This window comes from Volvox carteri, assembly GCF_000143455.1.
Source record: "Volvox carteri f. nagariensis unplaced genomic scaffold VOLCAscaffold_62, whole genome shotgun sequence".
Classification (NCBI taxonomy): Eukaryota; Viridiplantae; Chlorophyta; class Chlorophyceae; order Chlamydomonadales; family Volvocaceae; genus Volvox; species Volvox carteri.
The window spans coordinates 351,341-370,467 of NW_003307605.1; the positions used below are offsets into that span (position 1 = coordinate 351,341).

At 56.5% G+C, this 19,127-nt stretch overlaps 2 protein-coding genes across 2 annotated transcripts in view; one reads left to right on the top strand and one right to left on the bottom strand.

The window, feature by feature from the left end:
* The window catches only part of VOLCADRAFT_97577 (uncharacterized protein), a gene marked incomplete at both ends in the record, with an annotated part of 15,783 nt that extends 8,609 nt beyond the window's left edge, over positions 1-7,174 (top strand). Inside the window, 5 exons of the mRNA XM_002956511.1 lie at positions 881-985; positions 1,702-1,790; positions 6,584-6,656; positions 6,857-6,928; positions 7,100-7,174. Of these exons, the coding sequence (XP_002956557.1) occupies positions 881-985; positions 1,702-1,790; positions 6,584-6,656; positions 6,857-6,928; positions 7,100-7,174 (414 nt within the window). The remainder of the gene's footprint in view (positions 1-880; positions 986-1,701; positions 1,791-6,583; positions 6,657-6,856; positions 6,929-7,099) is intronic.
* Positions 7,175-16,450: 9,276 nt separating this feature from the next.
* The window catches only part of VOLCADRAFT_97578 (uncharacterized protein), a gene marked incomplete at both ends in the record, with an annotated part of 12,129 nt that continues 9,452 nt past the window's right edge, over positions 16,451-19,127 (bottom strand). Inside the window, 8 exons of the mRNA XM_002956549.1 lie at positions 16,451-16,545; positions 16,636-16,714; positions 16,901-16,915; positions 17,043-17,173; positions 17,678-17,877; positions 18,045-18,096; positions 18,398-18,529; positions 18,852-19,005. Coding sequence (XP_002956595.1) covers positions 16,451-16,545; positions 16,636-16,714; positions 16,901-16,915; positions 17,043-17,173; positions 17,678-17,877; positions 18,045-18,096; positions 18,398-18,529; positions 18,852-19,005 — 858 coding nt within the window. The remainder of the gene's footprint in view (positions 16,546-16,635; positions 16,715-16,900; positions 16,916-17,042; positions 17,174-17,677; positions 17,878-18,044; positions 18,097-18,397; positions 18,530-18,851; positions 19,006-19,127) is intronic.

Consider the following 19,127-nt stretch of genomic DNA (forward strand, 5'->3'; position numbering starts at 1 on the left):
TATCACCTTCGGCGAGGTCGCCGTCGCCCTAACGCCGACGGCGCCTCGCCTCGTCTTTTCGCCGGCCGCCGGCGTCTCGCCATCGCGTCGCCTTCTCACCTTTGGCGAGGTCGCCGTCGCCCTAACGCCGACGGCGCCTCGCCTCGCCTTCTTGCCGGCCGCCGGCGTCTCGCCATCGCGTCGCCTTCTCACCTTCGGCGAGGTCGCCGTCGCCCTAACGCCGACGGCGCCTCGCCTCGCCTTCTTGCCGGCCGCCGGCGCCACGCCATCGCGTCGCCTTATCACCTTCGGCGAGGTCGCCGTCGCCCTAACGCCGACAGCGCCTCGCCTCGCCTTCTCGCCGGCCGCCGGCGTCTCGCCATCGCGTCGCCTTCTCACCTTTGGCGAGGTCGCCGTCGCCCTAACGCCGACGGCGCCTCGCCTCGCCTTCTCGCCGTCGCCCTCTCGCCGCCGGCGTCTCGCCATCGCGTCGCCTTCTCACCTTTGGCGAGGTCGCCGTCGCCCTAACGCCGACGGCGCCTCGCCTCGCCTTCTCGCCGGCCGCCGGCGTCTCGCCATCGCGTCGCCTTCTCGCCTTTGGCGAGGTCGCCGTCGCCCTAACGCCGACGGCGCCTCGCCTTCTCGCCGTCGCCGTCTCGCCGCCGGCGTCTCGCCATCGCGTCGCCTTCTCACCTTCGGCGAGGTCGCCGTCGCCTTCTCGCCGACGGCGCCTCGCCGTCGGAGTCTCACCGTTGTCAACGCTTATAATCAACGCAGTCAAGCTCACATCGTCTTCCGGTGCCGGTGAGTGACGCCGGATGCACGGTCGCCCGTACATGTCGTACGTTAGTTAGAACGCGCCTAGATTTCCGGCCGTGAGGCCGTTACACGTCGTATCAAGGTCGGCCATCGTTCTTGGATTCTATGGGTGAAGGCGCGTTGCAAATGGATAGACGAGTTGGTGACGGAGGGGGATTTCGGTATGAAATTGTTGTACCTTGGTAAGGTGCGGCGTGTAGGGAGTACGGCATGAAGGTCTTTCCCCGTATGTTCACTGCGTGGGTGCCACTTTGTGTCCGTTCGTGATGTAGTGATGTCGTACATACGTTCGCAGCAAAGTTTCTTGCTGTGGGTGTTTCGTGGCGCGGTGTTTTTCTCCTGTCGTGCCGGCAAGCAGCAACAGCGACAACGACAGCAAAAGCACAAAGGCAGCAAACTGCAAAGATAAGGTCAGCAAACTCAGATAGAAGCTGCAAAGCCGGCCGATGGTTATTGTTGCGGTCTTCAGTGTCTTGTATTTGTGCGCAATTGTATGTATGTATGTATGTTTGTATGTATGTATGTAGGTATCTGTTCAAATGTGGGCGAGAATGTGCTCACGCGCGCGCGTGTGCGTGTGTAAGTGTATGTAGGTGTGTGTAAGAGGGTGTATGTGTGTGTGTGTGTGTGTGTGTGTGTGTGTGCATGCGCGCACGCGTATACGTATGTGTATGTGTGAGGGTGCTACTGCTTTTACTTGTGATGGAGAATTCCCAACTGCCCGCGATGTGCCCGTGTGCGTATTAGTACGTTTCTGCATATTGTGCACAACTGCCCATGTCGTTTTGCTGTGCAAAGTCTGTGCTCGTTGTGTCCCCTGCTAGCTGATTAACAGCGTGTGTGTGTGTGTGTGTGTGTGTATTTCCCCGCCCACCTCCCGCCCGTTCCCGCCACCGGTCTGAGCGAGCCTGGGCGAGGACTTCCAACAGGACAACACGTATCGGCGCGACGAGCATCACAGGCGTCGCCACCGCCGTACATCGCCGTCATGGGTGAGAATGTAAGTACGAGAGGGGCCTCGTTTCACACGTCCCCATGCCGTCTTGCAACGCTTTGCCATAGCATGTCGGATTTGGGATGCCGGATTTGTATTGCCGACTACCAATCAATCTGCAACATCAACCCTTTGTTGTGGTATGCATGATGGCATGGCATGGTCGAGGGTCGTTTGGTTCCATGTCTTGCGTTTCGTTGGAATCTGTTGTGAATTCGGCCACTCCGAAACCGCCTTGTAGTGTGTATGTCACCACGTAATCCCCGCCCGAATCCCCGGATCCCCCTCAGCCGTCACCGTCATGCCATTTTCATCACCGTCGCCGTCTCGCCGCCGGCGACACGCCATCGCGTCGCCTTCCCACCTTTGGCGAGGTCGCCGTCGCCCTAACGCCGACGGCGCGTCGCCTCGCCTTCTTGCCGGCCGCCGGCGCCACGCCATCGCGTCGCCTTATCACCTTCGGCGAGGTCGCCGTCGCCCTAACGCCGACGGCGCCTCGCCTCGCCTTCTCGCCGGCCGCCGGCGTCTCGCCATCGCGTCGCCTTCTCACCTTTGGCGAGGTCGCCGTCGCCCTAACGCCGACGGCGCCTCGCCTCGCCTTCTCGCCGTCGCCGTCTCGCCGCCGGCGTCTCGCCATCGCGTCGCCTTCTCACCTTTGGCGAGGTCGCCGTCGCCCTAACGCCGACGGCGCCTCGCCTCGCCTTCTCGCCGGCCGCCGGCGTCTCGCCATCGCGTCGCCTTCTCACCTTTGGCGAGGTCGCTGTCGCCCTAACGCCGACGGCGCCTCGCCTCGCCTTCTCGCCGGCCGCCGGCGTCTCGCCATCGCGTCGCCTTCTCACCTTTGGCGAGGTCGCCGTCGCCCTAACGCCGACGGCGCCTCGCCTCGCCTTCTCGCCGGCCGCCGGCGTCTCGCCATCGCGTCGCCTTCTCACCTTTGGCGAGGTCGCCGTCGCCCTATCGCCGACGGCGCCTCGCCTCGCCTTCTCGCCGTCGCCGTCTCGCCGGCCGCCGGCGTCTCGCCATCGCGTCGCCTTCTCACCTTTGGCGAGGTCGCCGTCGCCCTAACGCCGACGGCGCCTCGCCTCGCCTTCTCGCCGGCCGCCGGCGCCACGCCATCGCGTCGCCTTCCCACCTTTGGCGAGGTCGCCGTCGCCCTAACGCCGACGGCGCCTCGCCTCGCCTTCTCGCCGGCCGCCGGCGCCACGCCATCGCGTCGCCTTCCCACCTTTGGCGAGGTCGCCGTCGCCCTAACGCCGACGGCGCCTCGCCTCGCCTTCTCGACGTCGCCGTCTCGCCGTCGGCGTCTCGCCATCGCGTCGCCTTCTCACCTTCGGCGAGGTCGCCGTCGCCTTCTCGCCGACGGCGCCTCGCCGTCGGAGTCTCACCGTTGTCAACGCTTATAATCAACGCAGTCAAGCTCACATCGTCTTCCGCTGCCGGTGGGTGACGCCGGATGCACGGTCGCCCGTACATGTCGTACGTTAGTTAGAACGCGCCTAGATTTCCGGCCGTGAGGCCGTTACACGTCGTATCAAGGTCGGCCATCGTTCTTGGATTCTATGGGTGAAGGCGCGTTGCAAATGGATAGACGAGTTGGTGACGGAGGGGGATTTCGGTATGAAATTGTTGTACCTTGGTAAGGTGCGGCGTGTAGGGAGTACGGCATGAAGGTCTTTCCCCGTATGTTCACTGCGTGGGTGCCACTTTGTGTCCGTTCGTGATGTAGTGATGTCGTACATACGTTCGGAGCAAAGTTTCTTGCTGTGGGTGTTTCGTGGCGCGGTGTTTTTCTCCTGTCGTGCCGGCAAGCAGCAACAGTGACAACGACAGCAAAAGCACAAAGGCAGCAAACTGCAAAGATAAGGTCAGCAAACTCAGATAGAAGCTGCAAAGCCGGCCGATGGTTATTGTTGCGGTCTTCAGTGTCTTGTATTTGTGCGCAATTGTATGTATGTATGTTTGTATGTATGTAGGTAGGTATCTGTTCAAATGTGGGCGAGAATGTGCTCACGCGCGCGCGTGTGCGTGTGTAAGTGTATGTAGGTGTGTGTAAGAGGGTGTTTTTGTGTGTGCATGCGCGCACGCGTATACGTATGTGTATGTGTGAGGGTGCTACTGCTTTTACTTGTGATGGAGAATTCCCAACTGCCCGCGATGTGCCCGTGTGCGTATTAGTACGTTTCTGCATATTGTGCGCAACTGCCCATGTCGTTTTGCTGTGCAAAGTCTGTGCTCGTTGTGTCCCCTGCTAGCTGATTAACAGCGTGTGTGTGTGTATTTCCCCGCCCACCTCCCGCCCGTTCCCGCCACCGGTCTGAGCGAGCCTGGGCGAGGACTTCCAACAGGACAACACGTATCGGCGCGACGAGCATCACAGGCGCCGCCAGCGCCGTACATCGCCGTCATGTGTGAGAATGTGTAAGTACGAGAGGGGCCTCGTTTCACACGTCCCCATGCCGTCTTGCAACGCTTTGCCATAGCATGTCGGATTTGGGATGCCGGATTTGTATTGCCGACCACCAATCAATCTGCATCATCAACCCTTTGTTGTGGTATGCATGATGGCATGGCATGGTCGAGGGTCGTTTGGTTCCATGTCTTGCGTTTCGTTGGAATCTGTTGTGAATTCGGCCACTCCGAAACCGCCTTGTAGTGTGTATGTAACCACGTAATCCCCGCCCGAATCCCCGGATCCCCCTCAGCCGTCACCGTCATGCCATTTTCATCACCGTCGCCGTCTCGCCGCCGGCGTCTCGCCATCGCGTCGCCTTCTCACCTTTGGCGAGGTCGCCGTCGCCCTGACGCCGACGGCGCCTCGCCTCGCCTTCTTGCCGTCGCCGTCTCGCCGCCGGCGTCTCGCCATCGCGTCGCCTTCTCGCCGGCGGCGAGGTCGCCGTCGCCCTAACGCCGACGGCGCCTCGCCTCGCCTTCTCGCCGTCGCCGTCTCGCCGTCGGCGTCTCGCCATCGCGTCGCCTTCTCACCTTCGGCGAGGTCGCCGTCGACCTCTCGCCGACGGCGCCTAGCCGTCGGAGTCTCACCGTAGCCTTCTCGTGCTGTCGCCGTCGCCGTCACATCTGGCATTACAGCCTTTGTGCTGTCCTTGCACTGCACTTTCCTCCCCTGCCGCCGCTGCGGCTCTTCACCTCTGGCGTTGCTGCCACCGCGGCCTTTTTCCTTTCCTCTCATCGCTACAGCCTTTGTGCTGTCCTTGCACTGCACTTTCCTCCCCTGCCGCCGCTGCGGCTCTTCACCTCTGGCGTTGCTGCTACCGCGGCCTTTTTCCTTTCCTCTCATCGCTACAGCAAATTGCTGTTCTTGCGGTGCATTTCCCTCCCCTGCCGCCGCTGCGGCTCTTCACCTCTGGCATTGCTGCCACCGCGGCCTTTTTCCTTTCCTCTCATCGCTACAGCAAATTGCTGTTCTTGCGGTGCATTTCCCTCCCCTGCCGCCGCTGCGGCTCTTCACCTCTGGCGTTGCTGCCACCGCGGCCTTTTTCCTTTCCTCTCATCGCTACAGCAAATTGCTGTTCTTGCGGTGCATTTCCCTCCCCTGCCGCCGCTGCGGCTCTTCACCTCTGGCATTGCTGCTACCGCGGCCTTTTTCCTTTCCTCTCATCGCTACAGCAAATTGCTGTTCTTGCGGTGCATTTCCCTTCCCTGCCGCCGCTGCGGCTCTTCACCTCTGGCGTTGCTGCCACCGCGGCCTTTTTCCTTTCCTCTCATCGCTACAGCAAATTGCTGTTCTTGCGGTGCATTTCCCTTCCCTGCCGCCGCTGCGGCTTTTCACCTCTGGCGTTGCTGCCACCGCGGCCTTTTTCCTCTTATCACCCTTCTGCTTTCAAACCTACCATGCACAAAAGAAAGATGAAAAGGGAGACATCCTTGCTCAAACCACGACATTCGTTGCAAACGGTAGGACTAGTTCAAAGCAGGAAAATAAGGGAGTCCAAAGATATGGAGGATCGGGTCGAGAAATATGGTTGTCATGGTGGAAGTTGTCCGTTGGAGATATGTTTGGTTGGAAGAGGTTGGCAGATGTTGATCCAGTTGGTGGACAGTTGGTGGACAGTTGGTGGTGACCGGCCGGTTTTATTGTCGTCGCTGGGTTTTGTGGATGGTAGCTAGCGTTATCTAACCAGCCAGCAGCTGCAGCCAGTTATATTGCCTAAATGGGCTACGCTACGCAGCTATCAGCCAGCAGCCAACAACCAGCATCAGCGAGTGTGCGCGTGTCACGGCTGTTGCCGCGCGTGTACAGTCTGTCGTGTTTTCGTTTGTGGTGCCCACAGCCCTGGTTGTGCACAATTAATTTTCATTTGTTTGGGGATTACCTAATTAAGGGGAGGCTACACCTTATTAAATAATAGATGAATAAATAAAGCTGAACCATGATATCTATTTCAGCTTTATTTATTTACTTATATTTTTACTCTGTTTTAAATATCTTATTATAGGTTAGTAATGCGCCTCAGCCTAATAAGCTAAGGCGTGCATTAGGGTGCCGGGGTTGTAGAGGTTATGGGTTTTCCCAGGCCTTTGCACCTCCTGTCACCGTATTTTTACTTTTTTCATTATGTAGTCAGCAGCAGCAGCAGCAGCAGCAGCAGCAGCAGCAGCAGCGGCAGCAGCAGCCGGCAGATCAGCAAGCAGCTGCAGCAGTGGCCATGGCCCGGGCCCTTTATCGCCAGGGTTTGCGGCAGCTTCCCTGGTGCCAGGACCCGAATGCAGGGTCGACTGGCTGCCGGGACTCGGGGCGTACGAGTCGTCCGGCCTGCCGGCACCCGCACGCAGGGGCCGGCCGTACTTTTATAACGCCCGTCTCAGGTGGGTGGATGGGTGGGTGGGCGACGTGGGTATGGGTGTGGTGCGTACTTCGTGATTTGGGTTCAACTAGTGGTCGTGGAAAAAGGCCGCAGGGCCGCAGCACACGTGTCGCAACGAGGCCTTGTGACTTTTGGGCAAAATAATGACATTTGGTGTTTTACCCCCCTTCCCCCCGTGTATGCTGCCCCCTTACCTATCCCCTCTGGCCGTTTCCCCCTTTATCACGCACCTCCTCTTCAGGTGCGGCTGGGGCATCAACCTGTGCGCCCCAGTGGCACCGGGCGGGCGTTGCTGATGATGGGCCCGGCTGAGGTGGGTGCGGATGGGCTTGGGGTTTTGGTGCATGGGGTGTGCGTCGTGGGGACCAGCAGCGGTACCCTTGCTTGCAACTGTCACCTAATTATGTGTGTGTTAGTTGTGTCGTACTGCTAACCATATTTTGGCTTCCCGCGCCCTTCCCCCGCCTTGTCCCTTTTCCTTCAGGTGCACTGCTGGGTGCAATTCCTCCGCACCCAGCTGCACCCAGCCGGGCGCCGCCGCTGCTGGCCAGTTGGCTAGCGGCGGCGGCGGCGGCGGCGGCGGCATATAGCCGCAACAATCAACTGCTGTAAAGGCCATCGGCATCATCGGCATCATGATCATCATGATCATCATCATCGTCATCATTATAATCATGGTCATCATCATCAGTTGCCATTCTTGTTGGCTTGATAACTTGTTGGCTGCGTGCAGCGCCAACTACGAGCAATGACCGAACGAATGGTGTCGTACAGTAAACGCCATACCGGCCGTATAACGGTTAATAATAAAAATATCAATAAGTGGCGAATACAGCAGTTCTGTAAACGATCGAGTGATCAACGTTAATAATGACCAACGGTTTCGGTTGGACGGTCAAATGGAATCAATGCAGCACGAGGACTTGCGCAACTGAACTTCCAGTAATGGGCCCATGCAAAATGATCTGGGAGGTACCTGGGCGGATGCTGTCGGGGCCTGGGGTGGCCGGGCGCAGTGCGGTTTGGGGTTTTGCCAAGCACAATGCGACTTGGTGGCATGGCCTGGCATGATGTGATTGGGGGGCATGGCCTGGCATGATGCGGTTCGGGGTACATGGCCTGGCATGATGCGGGTTTGGGGGACATGGCCTGGCATGATGTGATTGGGGGGCATGGCCTGTCATGATGCGGTTCGGGGGACATGGCCTGGCACAATGCGGTTTAGGGGGCATGGCCTTGCACTATGCGATTTTGGGGGCATAGCCTGGCATGATGTGATTGGGGGGCATGGCCTGGCATGATGCGGTTCGGGGGGCTGGCCTGGCATGATGCGATTGGGGGGCATGGCCTGGCATGATGTGATTGGGGGACATGGCCTGGCATGATGCGATTTGGGGGCATGGCCTGGCATGATGCGGTTCGGGGGGGTTTAGGGGACATGGCCTGGCACAATGCGGTTTGGGGGGCATGGCCTGGCACAATGCGATTTTGGGGGCATAGCCTGGCATGATGGGATTGGGGGGCATGGCCTGGCATGATGCGGTTCGGGGGGCTGGCCTGGCATGATGCGATTTGGGGGACATGGCCAGGCATGATGCGATTTGGGGGACATGGCCTGGCATGATGCGATTTGGGTGACGGCCTGGCATGATGCGATTGGGGGACATGGCCGGATGGTGCGGTTTGGGGGACATGGCCTGGCACAATGCGGTTTGGGGGGCATGGCCTGGCACAATGCGATTTTGGGGGCATAGCCTGGCATGCTGCGGGTTTGGGGGACATGGCCTGGCATGATGCGGTTCGGGGGGCTGCCTGGCATGATGCGATTGGGGGACATGGCCTGGCATGATGCGGTTCGGGGGGCATGGCCTGGCATGATGCGGGTTTGGGGCACATGGCCTGGCACAATTTGGTTTGTAGGCTTGCATGGACGAATGCTCTTGTGGGGTTTCGTGGCATAATGCCGTTCGGAGGTTGCATGAACGAATTCGATTTGGGACGTACGTGAGGCGCCTTAGCACGGTATCGTGCACAGTAAGTCTGGGCCGCAAGCTTAGGGTTTTAACTGCTGTTCGCGCTTAAATGCATCCGTTAGTCGTTGGAATCCGCATGTTTAACCGTGTCATCTGTACTTGTGCAGGGTCTCCTCTCCGCAGACTTTGTGTTTGAAGCTCTGAAGGACTGCGCGGCCTCAGCTCTAACGAGGCTGCGACGTACGTGAGGCACCTTAGCACGGTATCGTGCACGGTAAGTCTGGGCCGCAAGCTTAGGGTTTTAACTGCTGTTCGCGCTTAAATGCAACCGTTAGTCGTTGGAATCCGCATGTTTAACCGTGTCATCTGTACTTGTGCAGGGTCTCCTCTCCGCAGACTTTGTGTTTGAAGCTCTGAAGGACTGCGCGGCCTCAGCTCTAACGAGGCTGCGACGTACGTGAGGCACCTTAGCACGGTATCGTGCACGGTAAGTCTGGGCCGCAAGCTTAGGGTTTTAACTGCTGTTCGCGCTTAAATGCAACCGTTAGTCGTTGGAATCCGCATGTTTAACCGTGTCATCTGTACTTGTGCAGGGTCTCCTCTCCGCAGACTTTGTGTTTGAAGCTCTGAAGGACTGCGCGGCCTCAGCTCTAACGAGGCTGCGACGTACGTGAGGCACCTTAGCACGGTATCGTGCACGGTAAGTCTGGGCCGCAAGCTTAGGGTTTTAACTGCTGTTCGCGCTTAAATGCAACCGTTAGTCGTTGGAATCCGCATGTTTAACCGTGTCATCTGTACTTGTGCAGGGTCTCCTCTCCGCAGACTTTGTGTTTGAAGCTCTGAAGGACTGCGCGGCCTCAGCTCTAACGAGGCTGCGACGTACGTGAGGCACCTTAGCACGGTATCGTGCACGGTAAGTCTGGGCCGCAAGCTTAGGGTTTTAACTGCTGTTCGCGCTTAAATGCAACCGTTAGTCGTTGGAATCCGCATGTTTAACCGTGTCATCTGTACTTGTGCAGGGTCTCCTCTCCGCAGACTTTGTGTTTGAAGCTCTGAAGGACTGCGCGGCCTCAGCTCTAACGAGGCTGCGACGTACGTGAGGCACCTTAGCACGGTATCGTGCACGGTAAGTCTGGGCCGCAAGCTTAGGGTTTTAACTGCTGTTCGCGCTTAAATGCAACCGTTAGTCGTTGGAATCCGCATGTTTAACCGTGTCATCTGTACTTGTGCAGGGTCTCCTCTCCGCAGACTTTGTGTTTGAAGCTCTGAAGGGCTGCGCGGCCTCAGCTCTAACGAGGCTGCGACGTACGTGAGGCACCTTAGCACGGTATCGTGCACGGTAAGTCTGGGCCGCAAGCTTAGGGTTTTAACTGCTGTTCGCGCTTAAATGCAACCGTTAGTCGTTGGAATCCGCATGTTTAACCGTGTCATCTGTACTTGTGCAGGGTCTCCTCTCCGCAGACTTTGTGTTTGAAGCTCTGAAGGACTGCGCGGCCTCAGCTCTAACGAGGCTGCGACGTACGTGAGGCACCTTAGCACGGTATCGTGCACGGTAAGTCTGGGCCGCAAGCTTAGGGTTTTAACTGCTGTTCGCGCTTAAATGCAACCGTTAGTCGTTGGAATCCGCATGTTTAACCGTGTCATCTGTACTTGTGCAGGGTCTCCTCTCCGCAGACTTTGTGTTTGAAGCTCTGAAGGACTGCGCGGCCTCAGCTCTAACGAGGCTGCGACGTACGTGAGGCACCTTAGCACGGTATCGTGCACGGTAAGTCTGGGCCGCAAGCTTAGGGTTTTAACTGCTGTTCGCGCTTAAATGCAACCGTTAGTCGTTGGAATCCGCATGTTTAACCGTGTCATCTGTACTTGTGCAGGGTCTCCTCTCCGCAGACTTTGTGTTTGAAGCTCTGAAGGACTGCGCGGCCTCAGCTCTAACGAGGCTGCGACGTACGTGAGGCGCCTTAGCACGGTATCGTGCACGGGAGTCTGGGCCGCAAGATGCGGTTTGGGTGCATGGCCTGGCAAAATGCGGTTTGGGGGGCATGGCCTGGCATGATGCGGGTTTGGGGGGCATGGCCTGGCATGATGTGGTTGGGGGGCATGGCCGGGCATGATGTGATTGGGGGGCATGGCCTGGCATGATGCGGTTCGGGGGGTTTCGTTTGTGTGTGACAGACCTGCAGACTTTGTCATTAGTGCAACTCATGCATCAGGATGCTGCTGTTTTTGCTGCTCTAATTGCCGAGCCTCGTCAATCTTGTAACACAAAGACGAACTTCTGCACTCATCCCTTCGACCCGCATACTTTGCACTTCCGAATTCGAGCAGCTTCAGTGTTTGACTGGTCCGCGCTTCACTTGGGATCCGTTTGTCCCCTCACTCTGATGAGCTATGTGCCCCAAGTTTAGTTCGCTGTGCCGGACATTATGTTGTCGTTCATCCGCCTCCTGCACGTGCTCGAGAGTATCTGTTGCACTGCACTTGAACTGCAAGAGCATCGCACCGCATTCAACATCAGGTGGTTTTCGTACGTACCACGCTGTTCGATGTTGCTGCCGCGATAGGGAAGCGACGCTCTGCTGGGTTAACTGGTCCTGTCGAGTTCTGGTACGACCCTCCGGTATCTGCTCCTGATGCTGACGTCGCTCCCTCCTTCGCCTTTCTCCGTTTCTAAAGGTTTATCTATGAGGTTTCGAGGTAAAGAGTGCCAGTCCGATGCCTCCATTCTTATCGACACTGGGAACATTCATGACTTCAGCCCTCTTAAGTGCAGTTTTGCTCGTCACATGGGTTTGGCGATTCAACCGTCGGACAATGTACATCCCACCCTAACGGTCATTTTGGGTGATCCGGTCGGACGGCGACTTCGGTAGGGTTTGCCGAGGTACTTATTCGCTTGCAGGGTTGCTGTTCATGGACGTGTTTGCTTATTACATTAATGCCCATGACAAGGATTGCTGGCTGCACCGCCCCCCCAGGTGGTCCGTACTGCAGGACCAAAGCACTCGGGGGACTCGGGGGACAGTGAGCTCACTAACTTGCTGTTTGTTGATGATGCATCACTCTTAGCCACTGGCTGCGAGCGGGCACAATGCCTTCTTGGTTACTCGAGATGTTTTGCAAGGCGACTGGGATGGCTGCTAACGGAGCCAAGTGTGAGGTGCTTGTCTTCAGGGGCACACCTACTGAGTGGGGGTCGCTCGTGGGTTACGTGTACCGGCTGGGCGGGGAGATGTTGCGTGTATTGCCCCATAATGAAGCGGCACAGTACCTCGGGATGCACTACGGGACAGGCCAACGGTTTGCCGCCTGCACTAACCAGCTTCTTCTTGCGGCACGGGAACATGCCACTTTTGGCCTCACATCTCTGTCGTGAAAAGAAACGTACCGTACCCAAGCTCAACTTGTCATTTTATAATGCGCTGGCCTTGCCTGTCCTTTCCTACGAAGTGCAAGTGTGGGGATCCGGGTTTTTTAATGTGAACTTCGAGAATGCCGAGTGACAAATCCATATGGTCCAGGAGCAGCGCGCGTTCATGTGGACGGTGGTAGGGGCCAGGAGCCTAACTAAGCTTCTGCTGTACTGTGAGCTGTCACAGAGGCCACTACAATTTCATTGGGCTAACATGTCTACAGTACGGAAAAGCTTTTCACGGAGCTCACATCGATACAACTCAGGCATCAGGTTCTCATATCGCGGCTCAGATGTTACAAACACACACGCACACACACACAAACACACACGCACACACACACACACGCAGTTGCCCACAGCGCCGCGCACTTCTATCCACTTCTATGGGCTCTGGATACCATCTACGCATCTTGTTGGAGAATCCTCCACGGTTTATTTACTGGAAAAGGCACTAGTATACGTCGCTCGACTACGGAGCTCGCATTCGTGCACACATGTTGGCCCGCTCCCGTGTCGCGGTTAATCAACACACACGCACACACACAGGCACATACACACACACATCTGGCTCTTTGACTCCTGTGTCCCTCCGTTCCCTTCCCTCTCATCCTCCGCAACAGATCACTGACACCACCAAAGCGCTCTCGGCAATGCGCCGACATTTAACGACATCTATGACACCACCAGCACCACCTGCTTCCCACATCAAAATGGGACCTGCTGTTCCACCAACACTCCTCTCACGCTCTCGCTTCCTCCATCCCCCTCACCCTTGCTACGACTCACACCCTCTCGCTCGCTCGCGCGCGCGCGCCAGACGCCGCGCGCATCTCCTTTCGCATACGCTTATCCCTCTGTCTTCCCCTCTCTGGGACGCAAGACGCGTCCTGACAACCCTAGGAAATAAACAAGCAGCACTTCAATGACCGACCGACCGTTAGCGCTAACGGTTAATGACTAGGACATGTCGATTTTGTGATTTTCACTATTTTAAAGGGACATGGCCCATGGGTCGTAAAGTCCAAAGTCAGCAAACCGGTTTAATACGGTTGTTAACGGTTGCCGATGCCAGTTACCGGTATTCGCGATACATAGCATGCGATGCATGCATTCGCAAATTCCAATACATGGAATTTGAACAAAAAGAGGAGTGCCCCGCCCATGTACGATAGCAAATCGCTTTATATGCGTATGACAAGCCGCGTCGTGAATAAAGGGTGTATACATTTGTATGTGCATTCTGCGCCATGATTGTAAAGTCGACATCATCTCCGGCTTCCAGGCATCACCACCACCACCACCACCCCCACCACCCACCCCCACCCCCACCCCATGGCAGCTGGCCTGCAGTTACCTTCCATTCCTGTATGCGTGTATTGTGGATTATATGTGTGTACATATTACAGTCCACCTCGCCCTCGCCCTCCTCCTCGTGCTGCTGCCACTTCGCCCCAAATGAGCCGACTGCTGCGTTTATTATAATTATCGACCCACCATCACCCCCGTTTTATATATCGCTGACTAACCGATTGCGGACGTCCTAACTAACAATAACCACCTGTTAACTAACCGTGTCTCCATCTACGGACACGCACACACATACGCCTCACGCTTGCAGCTCCTTCCCTGTACCTCAATTCGTAGGCTTACTATTGTACATGTCGTACATGCCTCAAACTGACGTACGGAACAGGGGCTGTGCGTAGCGGTTTTTCCGGTGCGGCACATCAGGCCCCCCATCACCCGCTCTTCACCCAGAGGGCTCCAGAGGCCCTTTCGCAGGTTTGCACGATGTTGCCTCTCACGCGACAGTCGACAAATATAATACATACATACATACATACATATGCATACAAATTTACATGAAGGCATTCAGACGCGCACAAACACGTATAAATGCACACGTACACAAATAACGACGCATTGGTTTCATCCTGGATGATCGCACTGATGGTACTCATAGTACTACGGCAGGTAGTACGGCAGGTAGTACGGCAGGTAATAACAATAGCAGACAATTAGAAATAGATACACACAGAGTTTAGTAGTATATGCTCAGAGTTTAATGTCCGCAAAAGGAAATGCATAAACCCGCGCTTCCTACCCGCAGACATACATACAAGCACACACACACACAGACCGTATGCGTGCTGCTGCTGCTGCTGCTGCTGCTGCTGCTGCTGCTGCTAGCGCAAAACTGCAGAACGGTCATCCGGCATTTCACAACGCGGCTACCATTCCGGAACCGCACCTCGCCACCACTGGAGGGCGCCACTGTAACCGTGGGCGCAACTTCGAGCGCACAACCCCCACAAGGCTTTCACACAGGAAACTGTACATCAGCGCCTTACGAACGCGTCGTACTGTCGTACGTGGCGCCGTCCTGCTCCACGTGTCGTTGTGCGTGCAAATAGCCCAAGCCGAGGAGGCCTTCCTCAAAGGCGCGTGCCGTACATCCCACTGATGTGCCGTACACATGCAGTACAGTACAAGCGGATACCTACCTACACCTTTTCGCCTCATCTGTCGGTTGAACGCCTCGGCTGTGTGTCGGTATGTGCGTGTAACGGCAGCACGTGTCAGACCCCCTCTGATGTCGAACCCCTACCCCCCCCGGGGGAATGCGGTCCCGCAGTATCCGTAACGCACCCAGCCTGAGCCACCAGCCTGAGCCACCTCCCGGGTCCCCCCCCCGTCGCCAGCACCAAGTGAGGGGCGTGCGCACGTATTCCCCCGGCCACGCGCGCGGGTGCGTGTGGGTTATAGGACCCCCAAAAGCGCCGCAGATATTAAAAAACCTAACTCCCTACGCCGCTTATTATACGCGGCAAGGAAAGCAATTTTTGTAGCGCGGGTTGTAAAATGGGCCCCCTGGTGTTTTCGTCATAGTCGTACGACAAGGGGACACAAAGGGGAAAGATGACATAATGGGGCCCGTAGACATGACGTGTGTATGTACGGCATGCATGGCCGGCATCAACGAGATCGTGCATCCACACGCAGAACCACATGGGGTTCAAACCCTAAGGCATGTTCGGGGAACACATCGGCACGGCATCATCATCATCATCATCATCATCATCATCATTGCCTCGCGTTTCCTCGTGGGTCTTTTAGCCATAGCAGTCGAAACGCTGCCGTTCGAAACAAATCGTACCCACATGACGAAAAGCGCAAACCAAACAGCCGAGAGAGGTGCATGCGAGCGGTGCACCCGGCCCCCTCCCTCGACCGCTCCCTGGCCCCGCAAGGGTAGCGGACTCGGCGCCTCGTTATCACCTTACCGGCCCTTCACAGCTTCCCTCCTTCCCGCCTCCTCCTCTTTGTCCGCAAACCTTATTACTGCGAGACACCTATAACGACGATTACTGCTATATTATTTATAAACAGCTGCTATTGCGCATGGCTGTTATTTATTCTCGCTGCTTCCGAAACGCCCCGATATGGGTTAGTTATAAAAGAAGGTGCATATATAATAGCGGCCGAGACTAAGCCAAGGAAGGGCTTCTAGTTGATTTCTCGTTGACTTCAAAATTCCCCACACCAGGAGCCGCGTTGAAGACCGCGACATGTCATAAAGAAGCTTCCGCCGCCGCCGCTCTCCCGACATTGATAAAAGTAATGCCGCTCCCTCCTCACACACCGCTCGCTCCTCGCTCCCACCGCAGCCGCCGTCCATACAAATCTGTGAATACATCCGTACATCCGTGCTGTCGTACAACCGTATATCCCCCAAGCCGAACGTCGCAGTATGCAGTCCTCAACGTAACGAGTAAGTACGAACATTTTATATTGTGTGTTTTGTCGGAGAGAAGCAACCATGTGTGTGTGTGTGCGTGCGTGTCTCATGGCGTGTGTCGTACGCAGGTGTCATGTGACCAAACCTATTTCCAGCCCAAACCCCAAACTGCCAGTTCTTAACCCATGTGCAGGACATACATACACAGCTCCGAACCCAACCTCAAACCGAATCCAATGCGCGTCTCCATTGACAATTGTCTCGCTCTCCCTCTCTTTCTCTCTCCCCTCTCCTCTCCTCTCTCTCAAACAGCGACCCTTACCACGACCCTCGCAAACCCAAGTCACAAACTCCTGCCAAGACAAATATTTGCCAGCGCCAAAATAATTTACAAGACACAATCCCGCTAGCTAGCTAGCTAGATATTCATGGCGGGTTCGAAGGACCCTCCTGCACGCGCCCGGACAACACCTTCCCTCACAGCTGCGGGAACCGACATCGCAGGACCAAGCCAAAGTACAAAACTGACACAATTGTACAAACACGTGCCATATCCGTATTATGCCGTATTCCGTACTCCGTACATGCTGCAGTACAACAAACGTCGAACATTCGGGAATGGCACACACGCAAGAGAGCGGTCCTCGCTTTTGCAACACGCGCGCACAATCATACCACTTGGGGTGCCATGTACGTCATGTCGTACATGGCCTATTGCGGCAACGGAGGCGGCGCCTCTGTCGGTGTACCGCTAGATGCTTCTCCCCCCGGGACCTGGGGACCTTCCCTACCAATACCCGGCACGGCTGTAGCGGTCAAGATTGGTAGATCAGGATCAGGACAGGCACCCGATAGCTTAGCGGCACCCGCCACAGCGGCACCCTCCTGTTCCGCACCTGATCCAGTTCGGGAGACGGTTTGAGAGCGCTGCGGAGCGACGCCGCACGGGTCGTACACGTACGTGAGCATGAACCCCTGCGCCGTACGTCATACAACCGCATGGGTTACATGGTTGGTGAGGCCGGGGGGAGGCGCAGAGAAGGATGACATGATGACGACCTGCATGAAGAACTGCGTTTCACACCCCAATACGCGAATGATGCTGCGCTTGGTATTCTTGGAGTGAGTGAGTGAGTGAGGGAATATGGCCCCCCCCCTCACTTCTCCGACAAAGAACTGCGTGGTGGCGGATCCGTGGGCATGTGGACGAACAGTGCGAATACAGTGCGAATAAAGTGCGAATACCAGGAAAGAACAATAACATCAATTCCCAACTGTCAACTGCCAACTCCCCAATCCGTACCTTGCCCTTGACGGGAATTCCCCCCGTGGAAAGAAACCCGTCGGCCGCGGCGCCTAATAAGGCCCGCGTGGCCGCAGAAATGTGTACGGCACCAGGTACACCCGTGGACTCCATTCGACTGGCAACGTTGACTGGAGCGAGAAGGGAAAGAGCGATACACAGATTCACGCACGGAAGGGGGAGGAGGGGGAGGAGGGGGAGGGGGAGGAGGGGAAGGGGAGGAGGAGGGGGAGGAGGGCCCGGCAACATGCGCTGCCAACAGAAACCGAAAACTGAGAGTAAAATCTTGCGAAGCTTGTGGAAAGGTAGGTTTTCACGTACGATGTGCGGACTTGCCTAGAAATACATCATCTGTCGCAGCAAGCTTCGAGCTACATACACGTGGAGCTACGTACGGCCCCCCCCGGGTGCTGCCCTGGCGGCCAGTGGTCGACCTGTAGCCCGTAGGCCTTGCTCTGTCGCGTCGGGGTCGTGCAGTGAATAGTCCCATATATTCCCCCAAACAGCCATTCATGAATAAAACCCCAAGAAGAACCACGAAGACATTTTGCCACTGCTGCTGGCCGATGCTTCACTCTCACAGAGAACGGAGACTCAAAACAAAACTATAAATATATAACCCCAAACTCACACACCTGTGTCGCCAAACAGACAAAAACGGGGCATCTTCCGCCCCACGATGCCGCTCATGACGGGGCCGCTGTGGATGCCTACTCGCAGTCGTACAGGCTGGCCGGTACCGGGCATCATCACGCAGCGAGCCGCTTCCAACATGTCGGCGGCGAATGCAAAGACCTTGTGCGCGTGCAGGGGATCCACGGCCTCTGTAACGGACCTGTGATGTACGGCGGAGGTTGTACGGCGTGGGTACGGCATATGGATTGGCACCGGCAGGACTGATGTTTAAGAAGTTGCGTATTAAATTTTATCAACAGGGAGCTACAACAAGAGGGAAAACAAAAGAACCTTCCTTTTGTTTCGTACCGATCGTACCAGTCGTACCTGAATCCCTCGGCGTCCTCTTCTACAAGTCCGCCGCACACCATGTAGCAATCTGCGTTCGACGAAAGCGGAAAGAAGCAATTTAGGTCAGCTTCCAGATTAAGCAGCGTTTGCGGCAGTTTTCCAAAGACGCAAATATGAAAAAGATGGTTTGGCACAGGTATCAAAAGCTATGAAAAAAGGCCCAGACAGGAGAGCGGCTATCGAACATGAAGATAGGATAAGAGCACCTCGAATGTAACACAGTCACGCTTCTCGGCAGCCGTTCCGCCAAATTATGCAAAAACGGCATCGCCTCAGTCCCGTACACTTCCGTACTATGATATGTACGACGATGCCGTACAATGCCGTACCTCCGATGGTCTCGACCTTGTAAACTTGATGCTTCTCCACCAGCTGGTCAAAAGTGGTGAAGAGGTCGTTGAGGAACGCCATGACTCGGTGGGGCGGAACCTGACCACACATGCTGGTGAAGGAGGCGATGTCTGTGTACGGCGCATAGAGAATTCGAACCATCATCACGTAAATTACACGTGCACATGGGGTAGGAAGAGATTACTGAAGACACAACTTTACGAGTATAACAAAATATTAGAAAATTCAAAAACTTCAAGCATCCATTATAACAAAAGGTAAACAGCTCACGGTGACAGTGTATTTTGTATATTATGTAAGCGAGGGACGTGCGTCAGTTACGGTAAAGTACGGCAAACCGTTGTCGTCAGTTGAAACCGTTGTCGTAATACCCCGGGCGCTAAGTTGAACCACCGCCACACACAGTTCAAACACACCCCACCGGCAACCCACCTGCGAACAGCACCGTCACCTCCTCATGCGATCTCGCCATGTACTGCTGTGCACCGCTCAAGGCTCCGAAACCACCACACGAAGGCGTGGAGGGTGAGGTGACGCTGTGACTGTGGCTGTAGCTGGAGCCCAATGCTGATTGCGCGTTGGGGAGCTGTAGCGGGCGGACAGGTGGCGGCGGCGATGGGAGGGTGGTGGCGACGGGGGCCGCTGTGGCGGCCGCCTCCGTTGCGTCGCCGCAGAGGCCCGGCGGCGCTGGGGCGCATGCGGCGGCGG